Source organism: Macrobrachium nipponense, chromosome 47, assembly GCF_015104395.2.
Source record: "Macrobrachium nipponense isolate FS-2020 chromosome 47, ASM1510439v2, whole genome shotgun sequence".
NCBI lineage: Eukaryota > Metazoa > Arthropoda > Malacostraca > Decapoda > Palaemonidae > Macrobrachium > Macrobrachium nipponense.
Genome location: NC_087222.1, coordinates 35,532,509 through 35,555,181, shown reverse-complemented (window position 1 = coordinate 35,555,181; position 22,673 = coordinate 35,532,509). Strand labels below are relative to the sequence as shown.

The following is a 22,673-nucleotide window of genomic DNA, read 5'->3' as shown; positions in this document are numbered from 1 at the left end:
GTTGCTTCGGCAACTGCTCCGGCTCCGTCCTGGATGGAAGACCCGACGGTGGTGCTGAGGAAGAGGAGGAAGGTGTCTTCTTCGTCGTCGTCGCCTGCCGCCGCTTCCCCTTCAACTTCTAAGGCCCCCAAGCCGAAGAAGAAGAAGAAGGCTGCCTCCCCACTTAAGAAGCTAAGAATCTCATGCCGAGACTTCTAAGGGTTCGTCTCGCTCCGGTGGGACGGTTGGGACTTCTGTCGGTGCTCCTGTTCCTTCGGGAACGGGACCTGTCTCCTCTTCCGCGAGGAAGAAGAAGATGGGGACCAGAGGAGTGTCGGCTAGTACCGGCACTTCCTCACCTCACCCGCCAGAGGTTCTGCCCGTCTCGGCCTCTTGTTCGCGAGAGTCATGAGTGTTCGCTCACCTGTGGGTGATCGGACAGCCAAGACCCAGGCATCTGAGTTCTCTCGGCGCCAGGATCCAGGCACGAGTCGGAAGACTGGAGGGAGTTGCTCAGGTGACTCTCACCAGACTCGCAATCGCTCATGTGACGACGCGCTTGGGTACCAGGGCTGACGCGTCGGTCCCAGACCTGGCTGGTCCAGGCGCGGCGTGAGGATAGACCTCGCTCCCACCGCGACAATGGACACTGCAGATCCCCCAACTGCCGCTCCCACCGGGACCGTGGAGAGGGGAACCAGCAGCAGCAGCTCTTCTGACGCTGTTTGACCACGCCTGCAGACCGTTCGCCACCGCGGGTTGACGATTGCCTGCAGCCTCATCAAGCACACCGGCTCTGTCAGTGGGCGCGGGGGAGCGTCAGGTATGCCTCTCCGATACCTTCAACTTCCTCGGGCTTTACTGGGAAGAGCAAGGTGATCAGGAGCGATCACAAAGGGCGCCCCCCTCGCGATCCCGCCACAACGCCCTAAGAACCTGGCACGGTCCTCGGATCCCACCCATGGTCATTACGCACGGCAAGTGGTAGGAGGAGACCAGGAGGGGTCTGTCGGGGTTCCTCCTGTGGAAGGAGGAGGGTCTCAGGATGCAGTCACTCCCGAGATCCAGAGGTCGTTCACGGAGGTGATTGCACTGATCCGTCAGCACAACGACCTCGGAGAAGGATCGCTGCTCCCACCTACCGAACCCACATTGGGCTTAGAGGTGTTCTGGGGACCTAAGAAGGAACCCAGGACAGCGGTGGGTCTGTCACGATCAGCTTTGGCTGACAGCGTGCTGGGCCAGGTGGACACTCGTCTCCAGACAGGAGTGTTCTCTTCGATCCAATAGGTCCGCTAAGCTCCTTCCTCCACCTCTACCGCAACAGAGGCGCTTTTACGTGCCTTCGGAGGACCCTCTGCCGCCCAAACAGGTTCACCCGGAGCTAGCTAGGCTAACTCCGGGGGTGTCTCTGCCGCAGCTCCTGTCGGAGAACCTCTGGTTCTCGCAGCAGGAGGCACTTTCCTTGGAGTCTACCGCAATGGCAGCCTTCCAGGCAGTCTCATGGCTCGACCTGTGGTCCCTCACAGTTTCGAAAACCACGGCTTCCTTAGGGAATATCACTCCTGAAGGAGACCCTGCTTTTGTGAGACTATGCCAGTCTGGGGGTAGAGCTATCGCCTACCTGGCCCACCAGACGGCCAACCTGTGGGCCAACCTGGCTCTCCGGCGTAGAGACACTGTTCTCACCCGAGTGACCAGGGCGGCCGGGCATGAGGCGGAGACCTGAATAGTAAACGTCCTTTGGGAGGGATATTTACTACCCTTCGAGTCTCGGCCACCTGTCACCTCCAACCCAGTCCATCTCCAAACCTACGTTCCTGGCTCGACCAAGGACGTGATGCTTCAGCGGGAAGTAGAAGCCATGCTGAGCAAACGAGCTGTGGAGATCGTTCAGGATCAGTCGCCGGGCTTCTACAGCCGCCTCTTCCTTGTGGAGAAGTCTACGGGGAGCTGGCGCCTGGTGATAGATCTCTCTCCCTTGAACCGATTTGTTCGCCAAACTCGGTTCACGATGGAAACGGCACGGTCGGTGCTCGATTCCATCAGGGAGAACGACTTCATGCTTTCTGTAGATTTGAAGGACGCATATTTCCAGATACCTGTCCATCAATCCTCCAGGAAGTACCTCCGCTTCATCCTCGACGGGAAGGTGTACCAGTTCAGGGCACTTTGTTTCGGTCTCTTAACCGCCCCACAGGTGTTCATGCTGGTGTCGTCTGCTTGGGCCCACTTGGTAGGGATACATCTCTTGAGGTATCTCGACGATTGGTTAGTCCTGGCGAGCTCCCGCTCTCAGTTGCTGCAGGACAGAGATCGACTCCTCGAATTCTGCTGCGAACTGGATATTGTGGTGAATCACGAGAAGTCTAAGCTCGAACCCAAGCAGAGGATGAAGTACCTGGGCATGCTGATCGACGTCCCAGACCGGTCACGGGCTGAGGCAGGGAAGAGGTCCCCTGATCGCAGGAACCAGCCCCGGCTGGTTTCAGCGGTTCGACGCGCCGTGAGGACAGGCACTGCTCCCACCGCGACAGTGGTCTCTGCAGGTCTCCTGACCGCCGCTCCCATCGGGACCGGACGGGTAGGGAGACCAGCAGCAGCTCCTCTGACGCACGGGACCGGGGCGCTGTTCTCGGTCCAGCCGTGCGACCAGGCCTGCAGCCCCCCAAGCACACCGGTCCTGCTGGCGTGTGTGTGTGTGTGTGTGGGGGGGGGGGGGGGGAGCATCAGGCCTTCCTCTCCTATCCCTTCAACTTCCTCAGGCGAGGCGATCAGGGAGTGATCGCGAGGGGCACGCTCCCACCGCGACAGCAGACTCTGCCTGTACCCTGACCGCCGCTCCCACTGGGACTGGATGGATAGGGGAACCAGCAGCAGCTCCTCTGACGCTTGGGACCGTCGCCGCTGCTCTCGGTCTAGCCGCTCTCCCCAGGAGAGCCGCTCGATCGCCAGCAGCTCTCCTGAAGAGCAGGAAGACCACTGATCCAGACCAGCAGCTCGATCATCACCGTGGTTGATGATCGCCTACAGTCCTCCCAGCCTACCGGATCTGCTGGTAGGCAGGGGAGGAGCTCTCGTAACAGCTCCTCTGATATAAGAGGCCGACGCTCCGTTCCTTGGTCCAGCATTTTTCCGCAAGAACTGCTGGTCCAGACCTGCAGCTCGATCGACCACCGTGGGTTGGCGCTCGCTGCAGTCCTCCCAGCCTACTGGTTTCTGCTAGTAGGCAGGGTAGGAGCATCAGGTCTCCCTCACCTGTCCTTCAACCTCCTCAGGCTACACCGGGAGGAACGAGGCGAACAGGAGTGACCGTGAGGAATGCACTTCTCACGGTCTGGCCACGAGCCTGGTTCAGTCTTGGGACCAACAGATCCTCTCTCAAGTGGTTGAAGGAGATCGTGGGGGGCTGGCGAGGACGAATGATGCTTCCCAGACTCTCGGAGGGACCATCACCGCTGTTCACGTGACGGTCCGTCTGGACCACACACTCAAGAGACCACAGTGGGCTTCCCCTTTGGTCCTCTTGAGAGGTTTCGACCTCGACAAGGACTGGGACGTGTCGGAAAGGTTGGTGGTATCGGCTCTATCCTGTCAGGTGCTCGCTCGCTCGCTCGAGCCCCACCCAGACGAAGGTCACGGTGGCAGCAGCGTTTAGCCTACAGTATGAGTTCGTAACCCTCCTCGACTGTTTTCTTACCTGACGGTAAACGTTTTCCTAGACTCTGAGCGGCCATCACGCACGGTGATGGCTGCTCGTACTCGCTTCTCCGACGCTAGTTCCGCTGGAAAGGCGAGCGAGTATCCATCTTCCTCCCCATTCCCTCTCTCCCTATGGCTACGAATTAAAGGGGAGGGATCCTGCAGAGCATTCTCCGTAGGATTCCACGTTGGGGACTGCGTTCCTGTGGGGACCTCGGGTCCTACCGGACGTAAGTCCCCGTCTTTAAGGAAGAATCTTGCCCCGTCCTCGATTTCTACGGTAATCGGGAGGACCACCACCCGATGGTCGTCTGACAAATTTGGTGGGGGTTTCGCCGAGTGCTTAGAATTCTTCGGAATTTCTAGCACTCTCCGAGTGTTCTGGTTTTCTACGATCTGCAAACACTTGGGCAAAACCACGGTCCAGAGTGGGCGAGACAGGAATCCCGGATAATTGTTACTACGATAATCGGGAATCTCACCGAATGCTCGAATTCCTGGAATTTCTAGCGTTTGAGAGAAGCACTGCTGCTGAAGGAAGAATATCTCACAGTAGGCGGCCAACCCCAGGATAGAGAAGAATGGGTGGGAACATCCAGTTTGGCTTGAACTATCGTCTTCAGTATCCTGTTATCACCATTGAGGTCTTCCTTCGGGGGAAAACTTCTCCTTCACTCTCTTCATTTGAGAATGAAGGGTGTCGGCTTCCAGTCCTTATTCTCGTTCCTCGAATGGAAAAGAATTTAGGATGGAGGTCTATGCACAGGAACCTACAAATATGCTACGTATATTGCCGTCGCGACATGATTCTGTTAATCAGTTGAATTGTCCGAGGTGTAGGCACATACCCATACCGTAGTTAACTCTACGGATTGTGACCGAGATGAATAGTATCTTCTTAATTGAACTGCAACTCAGGACTGCCTGCAAACCTCCCAGGAGTTACCAGTTTTGATTTTGAGATGCTTATTGGTATTGTTACAACACCACCACCTCAGCGTTTGCATTCACCGAAATCCGTTTCGATTAAATGCAAATGTTCGAGCGTATTTTTTTGCACTCGATGGTTCTAGCCAAATGCGTTCCTTCTTGGAATGGATTACCTGGCAACTCAGGATGACGAGTGAGCGAGAGCTAGCGGGTATTATTTGGGCTGACCTGCCGCAGAAGCCCAGTACCCCAGCTGGCTTCTCCCGAGATAGCACGGTCGGTTTATGTCTCTCCTCTACAATGATTGACTAGCGAACCGAATCTCTGCCCAGCAATCACAGACTTAGGTCTCTGGTTGGCTGGAATTCTCGCATACGTGAATGACCATCTCTACTGCATCGCCTTGGATATTGCGAGAATTTTCTGACAGATATCTCAATAGACTATCATCTTTCTGTTTACCGCACGGTAACAGAAGTCTAGCCTAGTCTCCTGCTGCATCGCACCTGCTGCTGCAATAATGCGGAATGATTTCTTCAGACATCTGAGTTTGTCTTCTAAATATATCTCGTATTCGTAGGTGTGCAATTGTTCCTTGTTCACCCCGAATTGTAGATGTATAATGGAAGACATCGCCTGTTCCCCGCCCTGCCAGCTCTACTTCCAAGTACGTATATAGATGTCCTCCCTGGATAACCTGAAAAGAAGATGATGATGATACAGCCCATGAAAAGCTGTCCTTCAGGCAGTACACCCTTGTGTTTTCATTACTGAAAAGCGCTCCGCTTTCATTGCAACTACGACTTCTCACCGAACAGCAATGAAATAGCGGTTTAGCGTTTTCAGTCCTTTGTAAATCACAGGGATTAAACCGTCTTCACGGGTTAGTGTCTTAGGCGGGACTTGTCTAAGTTCAGAATCTTGAGAGTTACTTCTCTCGATTCGGCTGTGAAGACGTAGGTCTACATTCACCTTCCACCTTCGTCTTCAACGGCGCATAGTGTTGTTTCTCCTTAGCTGAAATTCAACTACTATGAGAACTTCTGTCTTGTCAACAGGGACCTCGGTCTCTAGAAGGCCATTGACTTTCGCATGTTGGGCACATGCCTTGAGAGAATCATCATCTCGCCTTCCAGCATCGGTGGCAACAAATAGACGATATGTATGGTCTCTCGGTATAACCCTTTAAAGGCGAGGGTCACGTGACTACACTCGGATGCTTGGACAGCTCGCCTCACACAACCGAACGCAGTCAGTCGGCAGCTATCGAATCGTCCAAGACAGTTACGAGCTACGCTGTGGACTTAGTTCGGTTGTTCCAGATCAGTCATTACTTCGTCCTACTAGCTTGTTCCAGTACCCAGTACCATCGACACCCACCATGTAGTGTCTGTGTCCTATCCACCGCGGAGACGAAGAGACTTCGCCGCAGTGGGGTACGAGACTGCGAGAGACCTCGCTGCAGTGGGATACGAGAATGCGAGACACTTCGCTGCAGACAGATAGACCAGTATGGGTACTGGACATCATTCCGAAGAATATGTCGGACAGAAAGAGTGATAGGTTATCGCGACTATACCCTTCTTTCCCTCCGGGACTGCCCACAGGTCCTTGGAACCTCATTTCCCTGGACCAGTGGTGGATGCTTGCAGATGTGTTTGCTTACCCAGCTCCTCGACTGCATCTCGTCCATGGTGTGCAGTTGTAGAGGTAAGAAGGATGCAAGAGTGACTGGCTCTCCCCCTTCCCCGCCTCATCCATTCCTCGTCCTTCGGGTTGAGGATAGGACTCCAGCTCACACTGACTGGTCGGACGATTGATGCTGTATGCCTATACATAAGCATCCTTTTTATGTTTCTTATCAGAATCATAGAAGCAATCCCGCTCCTTCCTCTAGCAAGGGGAGGAAGGAGACTGGCAATAATGCAAACCATTCCCGTTTTCTAATCAGATTTTCTCTGTCGCCAGTTCTGCACATTGTTGTTGGTTCCTCCTGCATTGAAATTCTTTCTCGCTTGCTGAGAATTTTCTGGTTGACCTTTGGTGACGTATTTGATCTTTAGCTTTGGCATACGCTTTTTGTGGACCGTTTTTTGGATATTGATTTGGATTTTTCTTAAGAATGTCTGACGTGACACCTGTGTTTAGGGTGTGTGTGAAAGAGGAATGTAAGGTGAGGCTACCGAAAGCTTCGGTAGACCCTCACACTGTTTTTGTAAAATGTCGGGGGAATGTTTGTTCAGTAGCTAACACCTGTGTAGAGTGTGAAAGTCTAACTGAAATAGAATGGAAGAATTTGGCTGCATATATCAGAAAGTTGGAGAAAGATAGAGTCAGGAAGGCTTCCGTCAGAAGCTCTTGTAGGTCCTGCTCAATTGATCAGGAAGTAGCTCCTAACTCTTATGTAGATTCTCCTGCCTCCAATATGGTTTCAGCCCCTTCCCCCCGCAGCGAACCCGTGGATTCGTCTTCGGAGATGGCTGCAATGAAAGCCTCGATCCATAGCTTGCAATCGCAGCTACGAGCAATGAAGGAAAAAGGTAAGGACAGTGATGTGTGCAGTGTCCCCAGTGCAGTGGAGGGGGCGTCTGACCGGCTCCGCATTGCCCCTAGGCCTAGAGCTCTTCCAGACTCCCAAGACCAGGGGAGGAGGAATGTCGACAGCCGCAAGGGGGGTGTAGAGTATCCCCAACAGTCAGGCGTCCCTTCGGTAGAACCTGTAGACTCTTCCCAGGCTGCCATGGATAGCTACAGAAAAAGCATCCTATGGAAGTGCTTTTCGGACTCCGATTCGTCCTCGCCTAGGTGCAGGTGGAGTTCCGTGTCCAAGTCTCGCCCTCTCAAGAGAGCCTGCAAGCCTCCTGGAGGAGACGCTTTGGACTCCAGCCCTGAGCCCTTCCCGGAGTATTCTCCTTCACAGAAGAAGAGAGCTCTAAGATCTCCTGACTCCTCTCCTGAAGGAGTTAGTTCGACGACGAAGAAGTTCCTCTTTGGCCTCCAAGAGCAGTTGTCCGCTCTGGTAGGCTCGCTGTCGAAGGGCGCATCTCGAAAGAAGGATGTCTCCCTTCCGATCAAGAGCTCTGTTAAGAGATCGGCTTCTAGCCTTTGCTCTGGCTCAGGTAGACGCCCTTCTCCTGAAAGGCACTCTTCCCCAGCAAAGCCTTCGGCTGTTTATGCCTCCTCTCGTCACGGCCGTACGTCTTCTCCTGTCAGGCCCTCTTCTGTTCGCAAACACCTCTCCTCGTCTAAGCGACCTTCTAGGAGTGTGTCGCGGGGCGCAAGCGCCTCTCTTGACAGGCGCTAGGAGCCTGAGAGCCTCCTGGATTCAGACGTTCCCCGTGCTCCTCGTGAGCGTCTTAATTCTTCCAGACTGCCTGTGATGGACGCAAGCTCCTCTCCTGCAGGCGACAGGAGCAGCATAATTTCCCTGGAAGTAGCAGACCCCTTTCTCCTTCCGGGCGCTGTACAAGGGACAGACGCTCCTTTCCTTGCAAGCGCCTAGAGCCTGAAAGGCTCCCCGATTGTAGTAGGAATAGAGGGAATAGTGGGCATTCCAGGCGCCCTAAAAGGGACTCAAGCGCCTCTCCTAGCAGGCGCCAGGATCTTGGCAGGCGCATCTCCTTCCAGGCTCCCTCTTAAGGACACAAGCGCCTCTCCTGGCTGGTGCCGAGATCAAGGCAACTGCCTTTCTCCTTGCAGGCGCATGTTGCCTCCCAGGCGCCAAGATACGGACATGAGCCCTGAACTCAGTAGGCGCCCTACTCCTGTGAGGCGCACTTTCAAGGACGCAAGCGCCTTTCCTGGCTGGCGCCAGGACCCTGAGAAGCTCCAGGATCCTCTCAGAACTAAGGATGGTAGCAGGCACCCTACTCCTGCTAAGCGCCAGCAAGTGGAGACTAGTTCTCCTAACAGAGCTCTCGTTGGGAATAGACTCTGTTCTCCTGCCAAGAATTCGGCTAGGGAGAAAAGCGCCTCTCCATCTAAGAGCCTTTCGCCTAGAAAGCTCTCTCTCCAGCAGCTGCTATGGAGGAAGTTTCAGAGGAGAATAATCCCCTAAGGACGCGGGGGTCTCTGATTATAAGAAACTAGCGTCTCTCCTCCTGCAAGAGTTCGGAGATTCTCTTTCGCCCGGCTGACCCTCCTTCCCCAGGATCTTTGCTTTCAAGCACAGCTGTCGAAATCCCCCTCCTTCGTCAGGATGCGCCCTACTCTTTCTATGAGAAAAGCTATTAAAGGGTTAGAGAGCTGGCTTCTTTCCAAGAAAGAAGCAGGGAAGACGGTTTTTTCCTGTCCACCGTCCAAGCTTGTGGGAAAACCAGGCATATGGTACGACACCAAAGAGTCCATGGGATTGGGACTGCCTTCTTCTGCTGATGCAGATTTCTCTTCTCTCGTAGACTCGTCAAGGAGGCGCTCTCTTCTGTCTGCGAAGGCTTCTTGGGGGATGTGTGAGATGGACCATCTCCTCAAAGGCCTCTTTCGCACCCTCAAAGTCTTTAACTTTATGGATTGGGCTCTAGGAGCTCTGGCCAAGAGGGCACAGGATCCTGACTTCGTGAACATGGAGGAACTAGCCAGCGTATTGTCGTGTTTAGACAAACGGTGATGGATGGGTCCACCGAGATTGCTTCCCTCTTCGGATCGGGCATCCTTAAGAAGAGGGCTGTGTACAGCTCCTCCTTAACCAAGTCCGTGTCTCCTCTACAGAGATCCGCTCTTCTGTACTCACCCCTGTCGAGTCACCTCTTCCTGCAAGAAATTGTGAAAGATATTTCGAGGTCTTTATCTGGAAAGGCCGCTCAAGATCTTCTGGCTCAATCGGCCAAAAGATTGAAGCCAGCGGTCCCGGTGACCAAGAGGGAAAAGGCTCCCTTCCAACAGCCCTTTCGAGGAAGGTCCGCCCCTAGAGCCTCTCTTAGGAGCAGACGACCTGAGAAGAGAGGAAGGTCTTCGAGAAGATCTTTCGCTAAGAGCCATTGAGACAGGAGTCCTCCAGATGACAGCAGGTGCCAGACTTTTAAAGTTCCACGAAGTCTGGGCACAGAAAGGGGCGGACGCCTGGTCCCTCTCTATCCTCGAGAGAGGATATCTGATCCCCTTCAGGGAGAAAAGGGAGAAACCTCCCTTGACGACAACTCCAATGGAGTTAACAGTGAAATACAAAGATCCGGTACGGAACCAAGCCCTTCAACATCTGGTGAGCCAGATGCTGGACAAGGAGGCAATAGAAGAAGTACAAGAGCTCCATTCCCCGGGGTTTTACAACCGCCTGTTTTTGGTACCAAAAAACTCAGGAGGGTGGAGACCGGTCTTGGATGTGAGCGCTCTAAACTTGTTCGTGACAAAGAAAAAGTTCGCAATGGAAACGACATCCTCTGTCCTAGCAGCTCTTCGTCCAGGGGACTGGATGGTGTCCCTGGACCTTCAGGATGCGTATTTCCACGTTCCAATCCACCCTTCTTCCAGGAAATACCTGAGGTTCATTGTACGCGGAAAAGTATTCCAGTTTCGTGCTCTGTGCTTCGGGCTTTCGACGGCCCCGCAAGTGTTCATAGCCCTAATGAAAAATGTAGCACATTGTCTACATCTAGAAGGAGTTCGGATCTCATTGTACCTAGACGACTGGCTGATTCGGGCCCAGTCGGAAGTTCGCTGTCTGGAGGACTTGATTTTGACTCTGAAGTTGACCCAGTCCTTAGGACTGTTAGTAAACCTCGAGAAATCCCAGATGATTCCCCAGCAAAGCATTGTCTATCTGGGGATTCTGATGGATTCTCGGGGTTTTCAAGTATTTCCGTCCCAGGAAAGACGAGATCGCTGCTTGCAAAAAGTAGCAGCTTTCCTAGAGAAAGAAGATGTTCCGTGAGGGACTGGATGAGTCTGCTGGAGACCCTTTCCTCGATGGAAAAGTTCATTTCTCTGGGAAGGCTTCACCTAAGGCCCCTGCAATTTTACCTAAGGGAGAATTGGGATCAGAAGTCCCAAAAATTGTCAGACTCCTTCCTTCTCTCAGAGAAGATAAAGGAGAATCTCCATTGGTTGTTGAACCCGCACAGGCTCAACGAAGGCGTGTCCCTTCATGCTCTGAGCCCTCGCCTAGTGTTCATTTTCCAGACACCTCAGAGTTGGGCTGGGGAGCCACTCTAGGCGCGAGAGAAGTGTCAGGCACCTGGAGAGGGGAACAGGTGTCCTGGCACATCAACCTAAAGGAGTTGGCAGCAGTTCATCTGGCACTCCTGCACTTCGAGGCTCAGATCTCGGGATCGGTGTTGCAGGTCAACGCCGACAACACCACAACCGTAGCTTACATCAGGAAGCAGGGAGGAACTCGCTCCTTCTCCCTTTACGAGAAAGCAGGGGGGTTACTGCTTTGGGCCAAAGAGCGAAACATCACTCTCCTAACAAGGTTTATACAAGGAGAAAGGAATGTGAGGGCCGATCTTCTGAGCTGGAAAGAGCAGGTCTTTCCTACGGAATGGAACCTCTGGGGAAGGCCGAACGTAGACCTGTTTGCCACACATTGGAACGCAAGTTGGAAAACTACTGCTCCCAATCTCAGACCCAAGGGCGGTAGCAGTGGACGGCCTCCTTCTCAGTTGGTCGGGGATAGACGAGTATGCTTTTCCCCCATTCAAGATCCTAGGGGAAGTGGTGAGAAAGTTTGTAGCAGCAGAAGGAGCAAAACTGACTCTGATCGCCCCGTTCTGGCCAGCTGAAAACTGGTACACAGAGGTACTGGAATGGATGATAGATTTTCCGAGATCGCTTCCACTCAGGAGCGATCTTCTCAAACAGCCCCACTTCGACAGATACCACAAAAACCTCCCCGCTCTCAGTCTGACTCCCTTCAGACTATCGAAGGACTTGTCAGAGCGAGGGGTTTTTCATGCGGACTTGCAAAGGCTATTGCAAGAGCAAGGAGAGCCTCTACCGTTCGAGTCTACCAGTCGAAGTGGGAGGTGTTTCGAAGATGGAGCAGAGCTCATAAGATATCCTCTTCCAATACCTCTGTGACAGACATAGCCGACTTCCTCCTTTAGTTGAGAGAGAATTGTAACCTGGCCGTCTCCACAATTAAAGGCTATAGAAGCATGCTTTCCTCAGTCTTCAGGCATAGAGGCCTAAATATTGCAGAAGGCAAAGACCTCCATGATTTAATCAGGTCCTTCGAGACCTCTAAAACCAAGAATATTAGACCACCCAGTTGGAACCTGGATGTGGTTCTAAGATATTTAATGTCCCCTAGATTTGAACCTCCACATACAGCTTCTTTCAGAGACCTGACCAGGAAGTCGTTGTTTCTCTTCGCTTTAGCCTCAGCCAAGAGGGTAAGTGAAATCCAAGCTTTGGAAGACACAGTTGGGTTCAGGAAGGACTCAGCAATCTGTTCCTTCAAGCCCCTTTTCCTCGCTAAGAACGAAAACCCTTCGAAACCTTGTCCGAAAACTTTCGAGGTTAAGGGACTTTCCTCACTGGCAGGAAGAGAACTAGAGAGGACTGTGTGTCCAGTCAGGATCCTCAAGTTCTACCTGGAGAGGAAGAGAAAACTGGGAGGTAACAAGGAAAGTTTATGGTGCTCGGTTAGAGATCCTAAGAGATCCATCTCTAAAAATGCTCAGGCTTTCTTTATCAAGGACGTAATCAGAGAAGCCCACTTAGCCTGTGAAGACGAGCACCTCAAGCTCCTAAGAGTTAAAGCTCATGAGGTGAGAGCCATCGCTACCTCTTTGGCTTTCCATGAGAACTTGTCTCTCCAGACTCTCGTCGAGTCTACATACTGGAGATGCAACTCGGTGTTCGCATCCCATTATTTAAGAGACATTCGAGTAACATATGATAAGTGATTCTCTATTGGAGCGTACGTATCTGCGGATTCGTTGCTGGGACAGGGAGCTGAAGCCAATCCTATTTAGTTTAGTTATGTTAGGGTTTTTAATGGTTTGTGATGTGTTTTTTAGGTTGTTAGGAAGAGGGTGCTGGAAGTGGACCCCTTTCAAATCTTAGTTTCTAACATGTTAGCGTGGTCAGGTGGTCAGGATTGGTTGTTGTGCTCCTTGTAGTATCTTAGTACCTAAAGCTCTGTCATGTAAGAGGGTTAGCCCCCGTGATACGATACAGGTGAAGGCTCTGCCATGTAAGTGGGTCAGCCCCCATTGGCACGATCCAAGACAGGCTCCGTCAAGTAAGTGGGCCAGCCCCCATTGACAAGATCCAGAAGGGCTATCAGTCACAGGTTTCATCCTCGCTGAAGCTCTTGAGGCAAGCAGACTCATAGACAGTATCCATGAAGTCTTCTGCCCATTCAGGTAGGAACCAAGGTTTTTTTTTTTATTATACCTACAACATATGTTGTTTTCCTATTTTTTATTATATATATTTAGTATGTAGCTGTCTCTTGCCCTCCTCCAAGGGTGCCAATCAGCTAAGTATATATCTGCCAGGGAAATTGCATGTACAAAAATGATATTGTTATGATACAATAAAGTTTTGTACATACTTACCCGGCAGATATATACGATATAGGGCCCACCCAGCCTCCCGTCAGGAGACAGGTGGAAGAGAAAATTTGATTACAAAACGGGAATGGTTCCTAGTCCCGCCACCCAGCGGCGGGAGTGGGCTGATCACCTGACCTACCTGTCGCGTGTGCCACGAGTTTTGAATTCTGTTGGGATGTCGGAGACTATAGCTAAATATATATCTGCCGGGTAAGTACAGTGGGGCCTCGTTATCCGCGGGGGATGGGGCCCAGAAACCCCCCGTGATAAGTAAATACCCGTGTTATCCTGATATCCCCCCTCAAAAATTGCTTAAAACTGCCTACTTTAATAGTTAACCCACCAAGACCACTATTCATATGTTAAACTGCCTACTTTAGTTCAAACACCAAATATGTTTTCAACTATCACCTAAAACTAAATTCAAGACAGTTTTAAAGTTATTTTACAAAATTAGCCTTAAAAAATAAATGTATTATTTGTACTACTGTACATATGTAGCCTACTAGCCTATGGATTACAGCTAGAAGCCTACATACACATAGTGGGCCTCTTTTTTTTTTTTTTTTTTTTTTTTTTTTTTTTTTTTTACAAGGAAAGAGAGGATTAGTGGTAAGAGAACTATCAAAATTATGTAAATCATATGGGTACTCACCAACAATCTATGTTGACAAAAGATGGCGACGATTTTGCAGTGCAATCGCCAGCAGTATGCAGTGAAACATCTCTTCCCTTCGTCACAACACATGTTAATATATTCCACGTAAAAACCTTCATCTGACCTTTAGGCGTCTTTCCCATAAGAATAAAAGAATCAGGGCTTTTGGATGCCACATAATTAACTCGTTTATATGGGTACAATTTAAAAAACGCGCCGCACACACACACTTCAAAAACAACAACAAACAAAACTTGGACAAACGTGGGTAGGCCAGTGTTGCCAACTGGGAATGGCAATTTCTTGCTAGATTTTGCTCCATAAAAGGCTAAAAAAAATCACATATATACTCGAGTTACGTGCAATCTCTCATATCATGCGACCCCAAATTTTCACCATAAACAGTGGTTTTGTCATGTATCTCATGTATCATTCGAGTTCCTTTTCCGAGAGCGTCAGTTCATAAGGTTGGGGGTTTAGCCTGCTAATGGCCGAGTCATTCAGATGTGTGCTGCTGCTAGTCAAGTTACGGTAATTTTCTTATTAATCTCGAGAATTGAATAGAAAATCTCAAGATTAAAAAAGAATCCCAAGATAATAAAATAATTGTAAAAATAACATAACACGCCTTAGAGTCTCTCTCTCTCTCTCTCTCCTCTCTCGTCTCTCTCTCTCTCTCTCTCTCTCTCTCTCTCTCTCTCTCTCTCACGTACTGTAATTTGAGTCTTTCACCAACGGGTATCAGCAAATGTGTAGACATTGTGTACGTGTTTAAAAAAATGTGCAGTACACACACATTCCGATGTTTCGGTTTTTAAATTTTTCAGATTTCGGAAATGTGAGGTCAGATGCATAATCAAACAAACACCACTACTGCAGCAAAAAACATTTTTTCCCTTTATGTTTTTCATTATTGTTATTTTGTCATGTATCTCATGTATCATTCGAGTTCCTTTTCCGAGAGCGTCAGTTCATAAGGTTGGTGGTTTAGCCAATGCTAATGGCCGAGTCATATTCCAGATGTGTGCTGCTGCTAGTCAAGTTACGGCGGTAATTTTCTTATTAATCTCAAGAGTGAATAGAAAATCTCAAGATTAAAAAAGAATCCAAGATAATAAAATAATTGTAAAAATAACAGCCTTGGAGTCCTTAATCATTCTCTCTCTCTCTCTCTCTCTCTCTCTCTCTCTCTCTCTCTCTCAGGAATAAATTCGTACTGTAATTTGAGTCTTTCACCAACGGGTATCAGTAAATGTGTAGACATTGTGTGCGTGTTTAAAAAAATGTGCAGTACACACACATTCCGATGTTTCGGTTTTTGGAATTTTTCAGATTTCGGAAATGTGAGGTCAGATGCATTAATCAAAACAAACACCACTACTGCAGCAAAAACATTTTTTCCCTTTATGTTTTTCATTATTGTTATTTATTAATTACATTTTATTTAAATAAATATTAATATAATACTGTTAAATAAATGTGAGATAATTGAGATCACCTATAATAAAATAGTGGGACAATTAATACCATATGTTCACTAATAGGTATTATTTTCAAACAAACATTCTGTAAAACACAAAAAATATATGTACATAACAATCAAAATATAATAATGTTTTGCAGTTCAACTTGTGAATTTTAACAACAATAAGTATGACTATATAATATATTTCACCATATCGATCTTGAAGTTGAAGAGTCGTAAAATTCTGAGGATGGTCCGGGAAAAGGATTTGTACTTTGTGATTACGTATCGCTACAACACCATGTGGTATTTTCATACCACTATATTGATGACGCATCGCTACGACACACTGGTATTTTTCATACTACTATACGTTAAATTAAAATGATCATATTATATTATTGTTTTCATGAAGGAATAATTATAGTATAAAGAAAATTATTGAGTAATTTTTGCCGTCAGCAGTCAGAAAATCACGAACATGGTAACGTTCAAACCTAGTGCCATCCATGGCATGTCTATAAATAGAACAGAAGCAGAGGGCAGTCATTGGATAACAGATCTCCATGGCTACCAACCAACCAATCAGGTGTTAGTTATACTACTCTGTAATTTCTTAGAATGAACGTTTACACACATGAAGCTAACGATGATGTGTGTGTTTGCATACAGTACATAGTTTTAGTTTTTATTAGTGTAAGTATTTTACTGATTTCATGAAGAATAGAATGATTACTTCTCATTACTTTGAATGCAAAATGGCTTGAAGATTCTTCCGCAAAAAGAAGAGAAAAAAAATTTCTTTAGAAGATGATACCTATTTACTAACGCGGTTGACATACCTTCAAAACAAAATTCAGCTCTTTAATCTCTGGAAAAATGTTAATCTTTCTGTCTGCTGGTCACACCCTTTACATCCCCGGCGACTAACAACAACAAAATTTTTGTTTGTTTTATCTTCCAAGATGTAGGTATTACCTGTAGGTACAGCACATTTTTTAACAGTATACCCATACACACACAGTTGCGCGTGAGCTAATACCTATTGGTTTCAGAGACTCAAGTTAGAGTATAGTTGAGAGGAGAGAGAGAGAGTTCATCCTAGATGGCCTTGGTTCATCTCTCTAATCTCTCGAGGAATGTAAAGATTTGTTCCCCGCCAATTGCATTATTTTGGTTTATACAACATGTTTAACTGTTCTAGACTAACCATCTATAATTTCCAAATCAGTTGATTAAGGCAAAATACCGAAGGATTTTTTACTTTTTGTTTTACTCGGTAAAAAGAACATTTGTTACTTGAACTATTTTTTTTTTTTTTAGGATACACAGGTAAGTGAAAATTTATTAAAGTAATTGCGTTGATTTAAAGGAAAACGTTATTTTGGTTGTTTTATCACTGCCACAAACCCATAACAATGCAGTGTATGTATGATAATTCTAAACTATTATTCACTACCAAAATAACGATGATATTTTGTAATAAAAATGAATGTTACATGTATTCCAAACATTATTACTACGTAGCATGAATAGTACTATAAAAATTTCGAAAGATAATCTTGCTGTGAACGCTACCATAATTTGATTTTCATATACGTATGTACATTTTGTCAGCTGGCTGGCCTCACATAGATAAAAGTTGATTTCACCGATATGGAATTACTCCACGAATAGCCTTTTTATTATGAAGATATGACGATAATATATAAGGTAAAAAATGCTTTTATGTATTTTGTTTACGCTTCGTCGCCAATAACAAACAGCAATACTTACGATTATCTATGACAAATAGAGTTTTGTATGACTTCATTGTTCAGAGAAGTTATATACGAATACTGCCAAAATAATAATGAAGTTCGAATTAATTTTAGCCTTAATGTTATTACTACCGTAATTACAGTTTACACTACTACCACTATTAAAATTTCTAAAAAGTTTATCAAACAAAAAATGTCACTTTGAACGCAACCGTATACATAAACCATTTTCGTAAAGATATATGCTTACATTTTGTGGCTGGCCACTCCGACGATAAGTTGAGTGCAGTGATGTGGAATTATTCTTTGAATAGGCTATTTATTATGAAGATATGACTATAATATAGAAGGTAAGAATGGTTTTATTACCTTTATTGTCAGTTAATATCATAATGTGAATCTGTTCGTGTACGTTGGTGGTTATCGCACTGCAACTACGCTTAGCCTACCAATGAACGTCGTACATAAACCTTGAGTAGGCTATTTATTTCGAAGATAGGACAATAATATATTAGGTGAGAATGGTTTTATTACCTTTATTGTCAGTTAATATCATAATATGAGTCTTTAAATGTATGTTGGTAGTTATCGGACCCACGGCCGAGGGTTAGCCTAGCGAAAAACACATCGCATACGCAACACGACAAACCCGTGATCCAGTGATTCATACCAGCGATGTAGCATGAGAAGTGGTCCAAGAAAAAACCCGTGATTAACTGGATCCGTGAATACTGATCCGTGAATAAGCGATGCCCCACTGTATGTACAAAACTTTATTGTATCATAACAATATCAATTTTCAACAAATTGTTATTTTTTGACAAATTGTTATTTTTATGTGGGATTTCACCAACCATGTGCCTTTCAAACTGGAACTATGTAGTCTGCAGCATTGCATCATCCTGCAAGTCTACAATAATGTCAGCAAAATCAGTTTTTTTTATTCGACTCTTACTACACTTGCACAAAGGCCACATATGGCTACTTTGTGATGGTAAAATGCATAGGCTCTTTCAGAGCAAGTTTCAGAATCTCATACACGGTCTATTCTTATCAGTCTTCTGCCTCTTTCACCTGCATATATCACCCTATTGCTATTACTACTGCATACTATTAACAAGCAGTATTGGTTAGCGATTTGAATGTTGTAAAATTCATTGTAATTGTACTTTTAATCACCGTTTATATTTCTAATATATATGAAGATTGTTGGGCGTCCCCTGCCAAAAAAGGAAAAAAACCATAACAAAGTTTGTCCTCCTGCTAACCATAGTAGTGTGGTTTTACAACCGACTTTCTGGTGCCAAAGGCATCCCGGATGATGGTGCCCATGTTTGATCACATCTCCAAGAGAGGGCTTTCTAAAGTATCTGGGAAATCTATCGCCAGGTTAAGACAAATCTAGCTCTAAATCAAGGCAAGAGACATCCCTGGCCCTGTATCTGAGACAGTGGTTTGTGATCTGTTCCCGACGTTGTTCTGGAAGGATTTCCACCGCCTGTACATCTGTAGACAACTTCTTTAAATTCTTTTGCTTTTTGAGATAAACAGTAATGAACTTTCAGTGGCTGCTATGTAACTATATAGATTCATGCTTTCCTGAGTTTGGTCATGTATAGTTTGATCTCTAACAATCCAGACATTAGGTGGTGTTAAGATCATTTGAGAATAAAGTCCCCAGAGCTCAGTATCATTGGTTTTATAGAACTTAGACATATTATGGAAGTTTATTGAAGTTTTTATCTGATGATCCATATGAAGGTTTGGAATAAATTTCTTAGTAGTTTCTGTGGAATTTTTTGGTGGCTCTAGCTACAGTGAAAAAGAGTGAATGAGGTGCAGGCATTTTCCAGTTAGGTAGGCATTGTAATAAAGAGGATTTTATTTTTTGTTTGTGGCTTTGAATTAGTCAGAGCCAAGAATGATGTCAAGGCTAAGCTTTAACTGAGAACTGAAAGAGTTCCAAATTTAACCTTGTTAGTAAAGAATGAAGAAGAGGCTCTACTGTTAGGACAATTAAAATTTATTTAGAGACTTTAAAGCCTGCAAGGGCCAGAGTTAACCATTTATTTTGTGGTTTTAGAAAGCCGAACTCTATTGTCCAAGAATGCAATGCCTTTTCATTAAGCTTTTCGTAAAAAAAAAGAAGTCTTCTAAATATCTTACTTTTTTAAGGTAAATACTAAAATCATATTGTAAGAGGTTACTAAGTGTTTTGATTTTTATTTTTTTTTTCCCTCTTAGGAACAATTTTATGTAATTGAAAATATTGAGCAAGAGCAATGGTTTACTTCAGCAATCTTTGCGAGGTAAATCATACAGTTGCTACTTAACCTAAATTTATTTTTAATTGTTTTTATTAACAAGCAATGTCCAGAACCAGCACATATTGCCTCCATATTCCCCTTACCCCTTGATAGTTAAATATGTAACTGGTCAGTAAGTTTTTAACACCTGTTCTTGCAGGTGGCATTTGCAAGCTTATCCTAATGTAAAGAACCAACTGCAGTTTTGTATTAGGAAAAGAATTGTCTTTCAAATTTGATGCATTTTGTGGATAGGTATTGAATTTTGAAAAGTTGCTGAGGTAATGTATATCTTCTCTTGTAGAACACTGAGGGTTTAAAATGTTTCTTCCTCTTATGATTCCAGACTTGACCTTTTCTGTTAAAAATGGTTAGGTAATTTTTGTGTCTCCTCAGTTGTTTATCGTAATTGAGATCCTGAATAACACCACCTTGTATGCACATAAGCATTTGCCTGTTTCCCAGTATTTTGAAGCTGATTTATATTCACTTTTTTTCTCAAAAGGTGCTAGAGATTTTGAGCTGGAGTCAGACCATGATGAGCAAGAGGAAGAGGAGGAGGAAGATCTTGATTCAGTGCATGAGCTAGAGCCTGAACCTGAGTTAAAGCGTGAGGCAGAGCATGACAACAAGCCAGGTGTAAAGTTGGAACCAGAAGATGAACTTGAGCTAGAGCCAGACCATCATTCAGAACAGAAACCAACATCACTTCCAAGAGAGGATGAACGCTATCAGACAGGGGTGAGCTCTTGCTCATTACCACATAAAGATGTTCAGTCTTTGGAAGTAGATTTTGACTTCAGCCATAGGCACCAAGCCAGAGACAACACTGCAGTCAAAGAAGCTGAAGATAAATATGACAAAAAGGGTTCTGAAGATGCACCTATGGAAGATATGTCTGGTAAGTGCAGGTAGTTATAAATTTTTTTACATATGGATTATGATTTGTTCCGACACGTAATACAAATCCTCGGTCCTTTAACAATAGGAATGTACTTACGGCGTAGTTGGAATTACGGCCGTTGAATCTTGAACAAGGTGGTTAGGCAGTAACTACCATGGAGCAGGCTAGCCATGTCCGGGTGTAAACACTCCACTTTGCTTTCGGCCGTCCTCCGATGAAGACGTGTGTTTGTGAGCTCCGGCTGACTGGTCGTTGATCTTTTTTTTCTCCCGGTGGATCCTTTTGGTTTATTTTTTTTTTTAAATAAATGTGTATATATGGTGTTTGATATTAATACTAAACAAAGGTTTGTGCTTGTTTTTTCAAATGCCGTATATTTCGGCGTATAAGTCGACTGGAAGATAAGTCGACCCCCCTATTCTGAGTAAATTTTTATGATTTTAACTAATATCGGGTATATAGTCGACCTATAAAATGTGAGGCCAACCATACGCTCAATATAAGCAGCAGGGTAAAACGTATCATATAAAATAACCTGAATGTTATTACGGTACATATGTTGCTCTACTTACCATATGAAATACAGGTAATATACTCGGTATACGTTACTCGAGTGTAATGTAAACAAACAAAGCGTTAACTAACGCTGCATAACAGCCTACGTATATATGTATGTACAAACTGCCACTCAAGTTAAGTGTTTGATGAATTGTTTACTTCAAATGACGATGACTCAAGTAATTTTGAAGGATTTTAAAATACATATTTACCATTAAATACAATTTTTTTTTTTTTTTTTTTTTTTTTATGTGATAAATAAAGATTTCATACCATAAATGTTTTTGAACAATACCCCGGTAAATACAAACTGTCAGAGTGAACGCATCCTTCTCAACTACGGTACTACAAATGACTACGCAATGTTTACACTTGCTGTGCGATTGGGGTTTCTTCAAGTTACTTTGATTTTTTTTCATTTATTTAAGGTAATGGATGTTCTAATGTATTATTATTGTCGTATTACAGTGTGAAATGTTTTTAATACTGGTATTTACGTACATAGTTACCTCAACAAGGCTGTCATTGTTATTAGCCAACTGTAAAGCCTGGATTCCTGTACCGATATGCCAAAATAATAAAGATTCACTTTTTGTTACCGTTAGATAAGTCGACCCCCTAATTTTGGCATGATTTTTTGGGGCTAAAGGGTCGACTTATACGCCGAAATATACGGTAATATACAAACCCACTCTTTGTGGTAGCCTTTATAACCGCCCTTCTACTTGTGTTAAGAGTCAGCGGCAAAGGTATACCAACATATTATTTACATTCTTTCGCCCTTTAACACTAGCTCAGACCTGCATGAGGACGAGATATGTATTTAATGTGAGGATGAGACATATTTACGTAAGTGATATTGATCCTGTAATGGACCATTTATTCATCCTGAAATACGCTTACACTTGGGAATTACCGAGGGAACTTCAAAGGTTTGTCCGTGTTTTGTTGTTATGGTAATTTCTCTTCTTCCTTTCACTTACTATCGGAAGAAGGTAGAAGGATGGACGTGCGGTGTTGATGTTGGTGGATCTCCACTCACTTCGGAGGGCGGTGCCCTTGGATGTATGAGGAATATCCTCATTACTTTAAATATTTTTCATTATTTTACAGACTAGTGGTGATTGTGTTTTCAGCAGTATTGGTTGGATGCTCTTCGTATTGGTTATCCTAACCTTGGAATTGTACCTATGACTCGTTGCATGTTGCGTACCGATCCTCGAGTGTGTACTGATCCCTTGCTGATAATCATATTCATTACCACTACTACCCGGGAGTTATGTCACTGGACGAAGCTGTCGCGCTGCCCTGTGAGGTTTTTCTACTGATGGTAGAAGTCTGGCAGAATTCGGAGAAACCGAAGAGGAAGAGAGCTCGTCAAGTGTCGTCATCCTCCTCTTCGAGATCATCATATCTTCATGCCTCCTCCCCTTCTACTTTTAGGCTTTGCCGTAAAGAGAAGGTGGTCTCCCCCTAAGAAGTCTCGTCATGGGACTTCTAAGGGTCTGTCCCGCTCCGGTGAGGACAGGTGTGTCTTCCGCTGGTCCTCCCGTTCCTCCGGGAACAGGGCCAGTCTCTCTCCTTCGGGGCGGGGAGAAGCAGACGGGGACCATGGAGGTACCGGCCACCGCTGGTATCTCCTCTCCCGGTTCCGGAGGTTCCACCTCCGGACCGGGAACTGTCTCGTCCGCCAGCTTGCGAGCGTTACCGAGTGTACAGTCACCTACGGGTGACCATGCAGCCAGGGTCCAAACTGCTGAGTACGTTCACCGCGTCAGGTCCCAGGCACGGAGCGGAAGATAGTAGGAGTCGCTCGGATGACTCTTGCCAGACCGGCGATCGCTCTCGCAGGGATCATCCGGTATCCAGGGTTGACGAGATGGAGTCATATTTCTTCTGGCAGATCAGCGTTG

General features: G+C 46.1%; 1 protein-coding gene across 1 annotated transcript in view; it reads left to right on the top strand.

The window, feature by feature from the left end:
• Positions 1 to 22,673, top strand: part of LOC135204505 (uncharacterized) — a 59,858-nt gene that overhangs the window by 35,218 nt on the left and 1,967 nt on the right. The window contains exon 2 of the mRNA XM_064234675.1: positions 19,804 to 20,199. Within this exon, the coding sequence (XP_064090745.1) occupies positions 19,804 to 20,199 (396 nt within the window). The remainder of the gene's footprint in view (positions 1 to 19,803; positions 20,200 to 22,673) is intronic.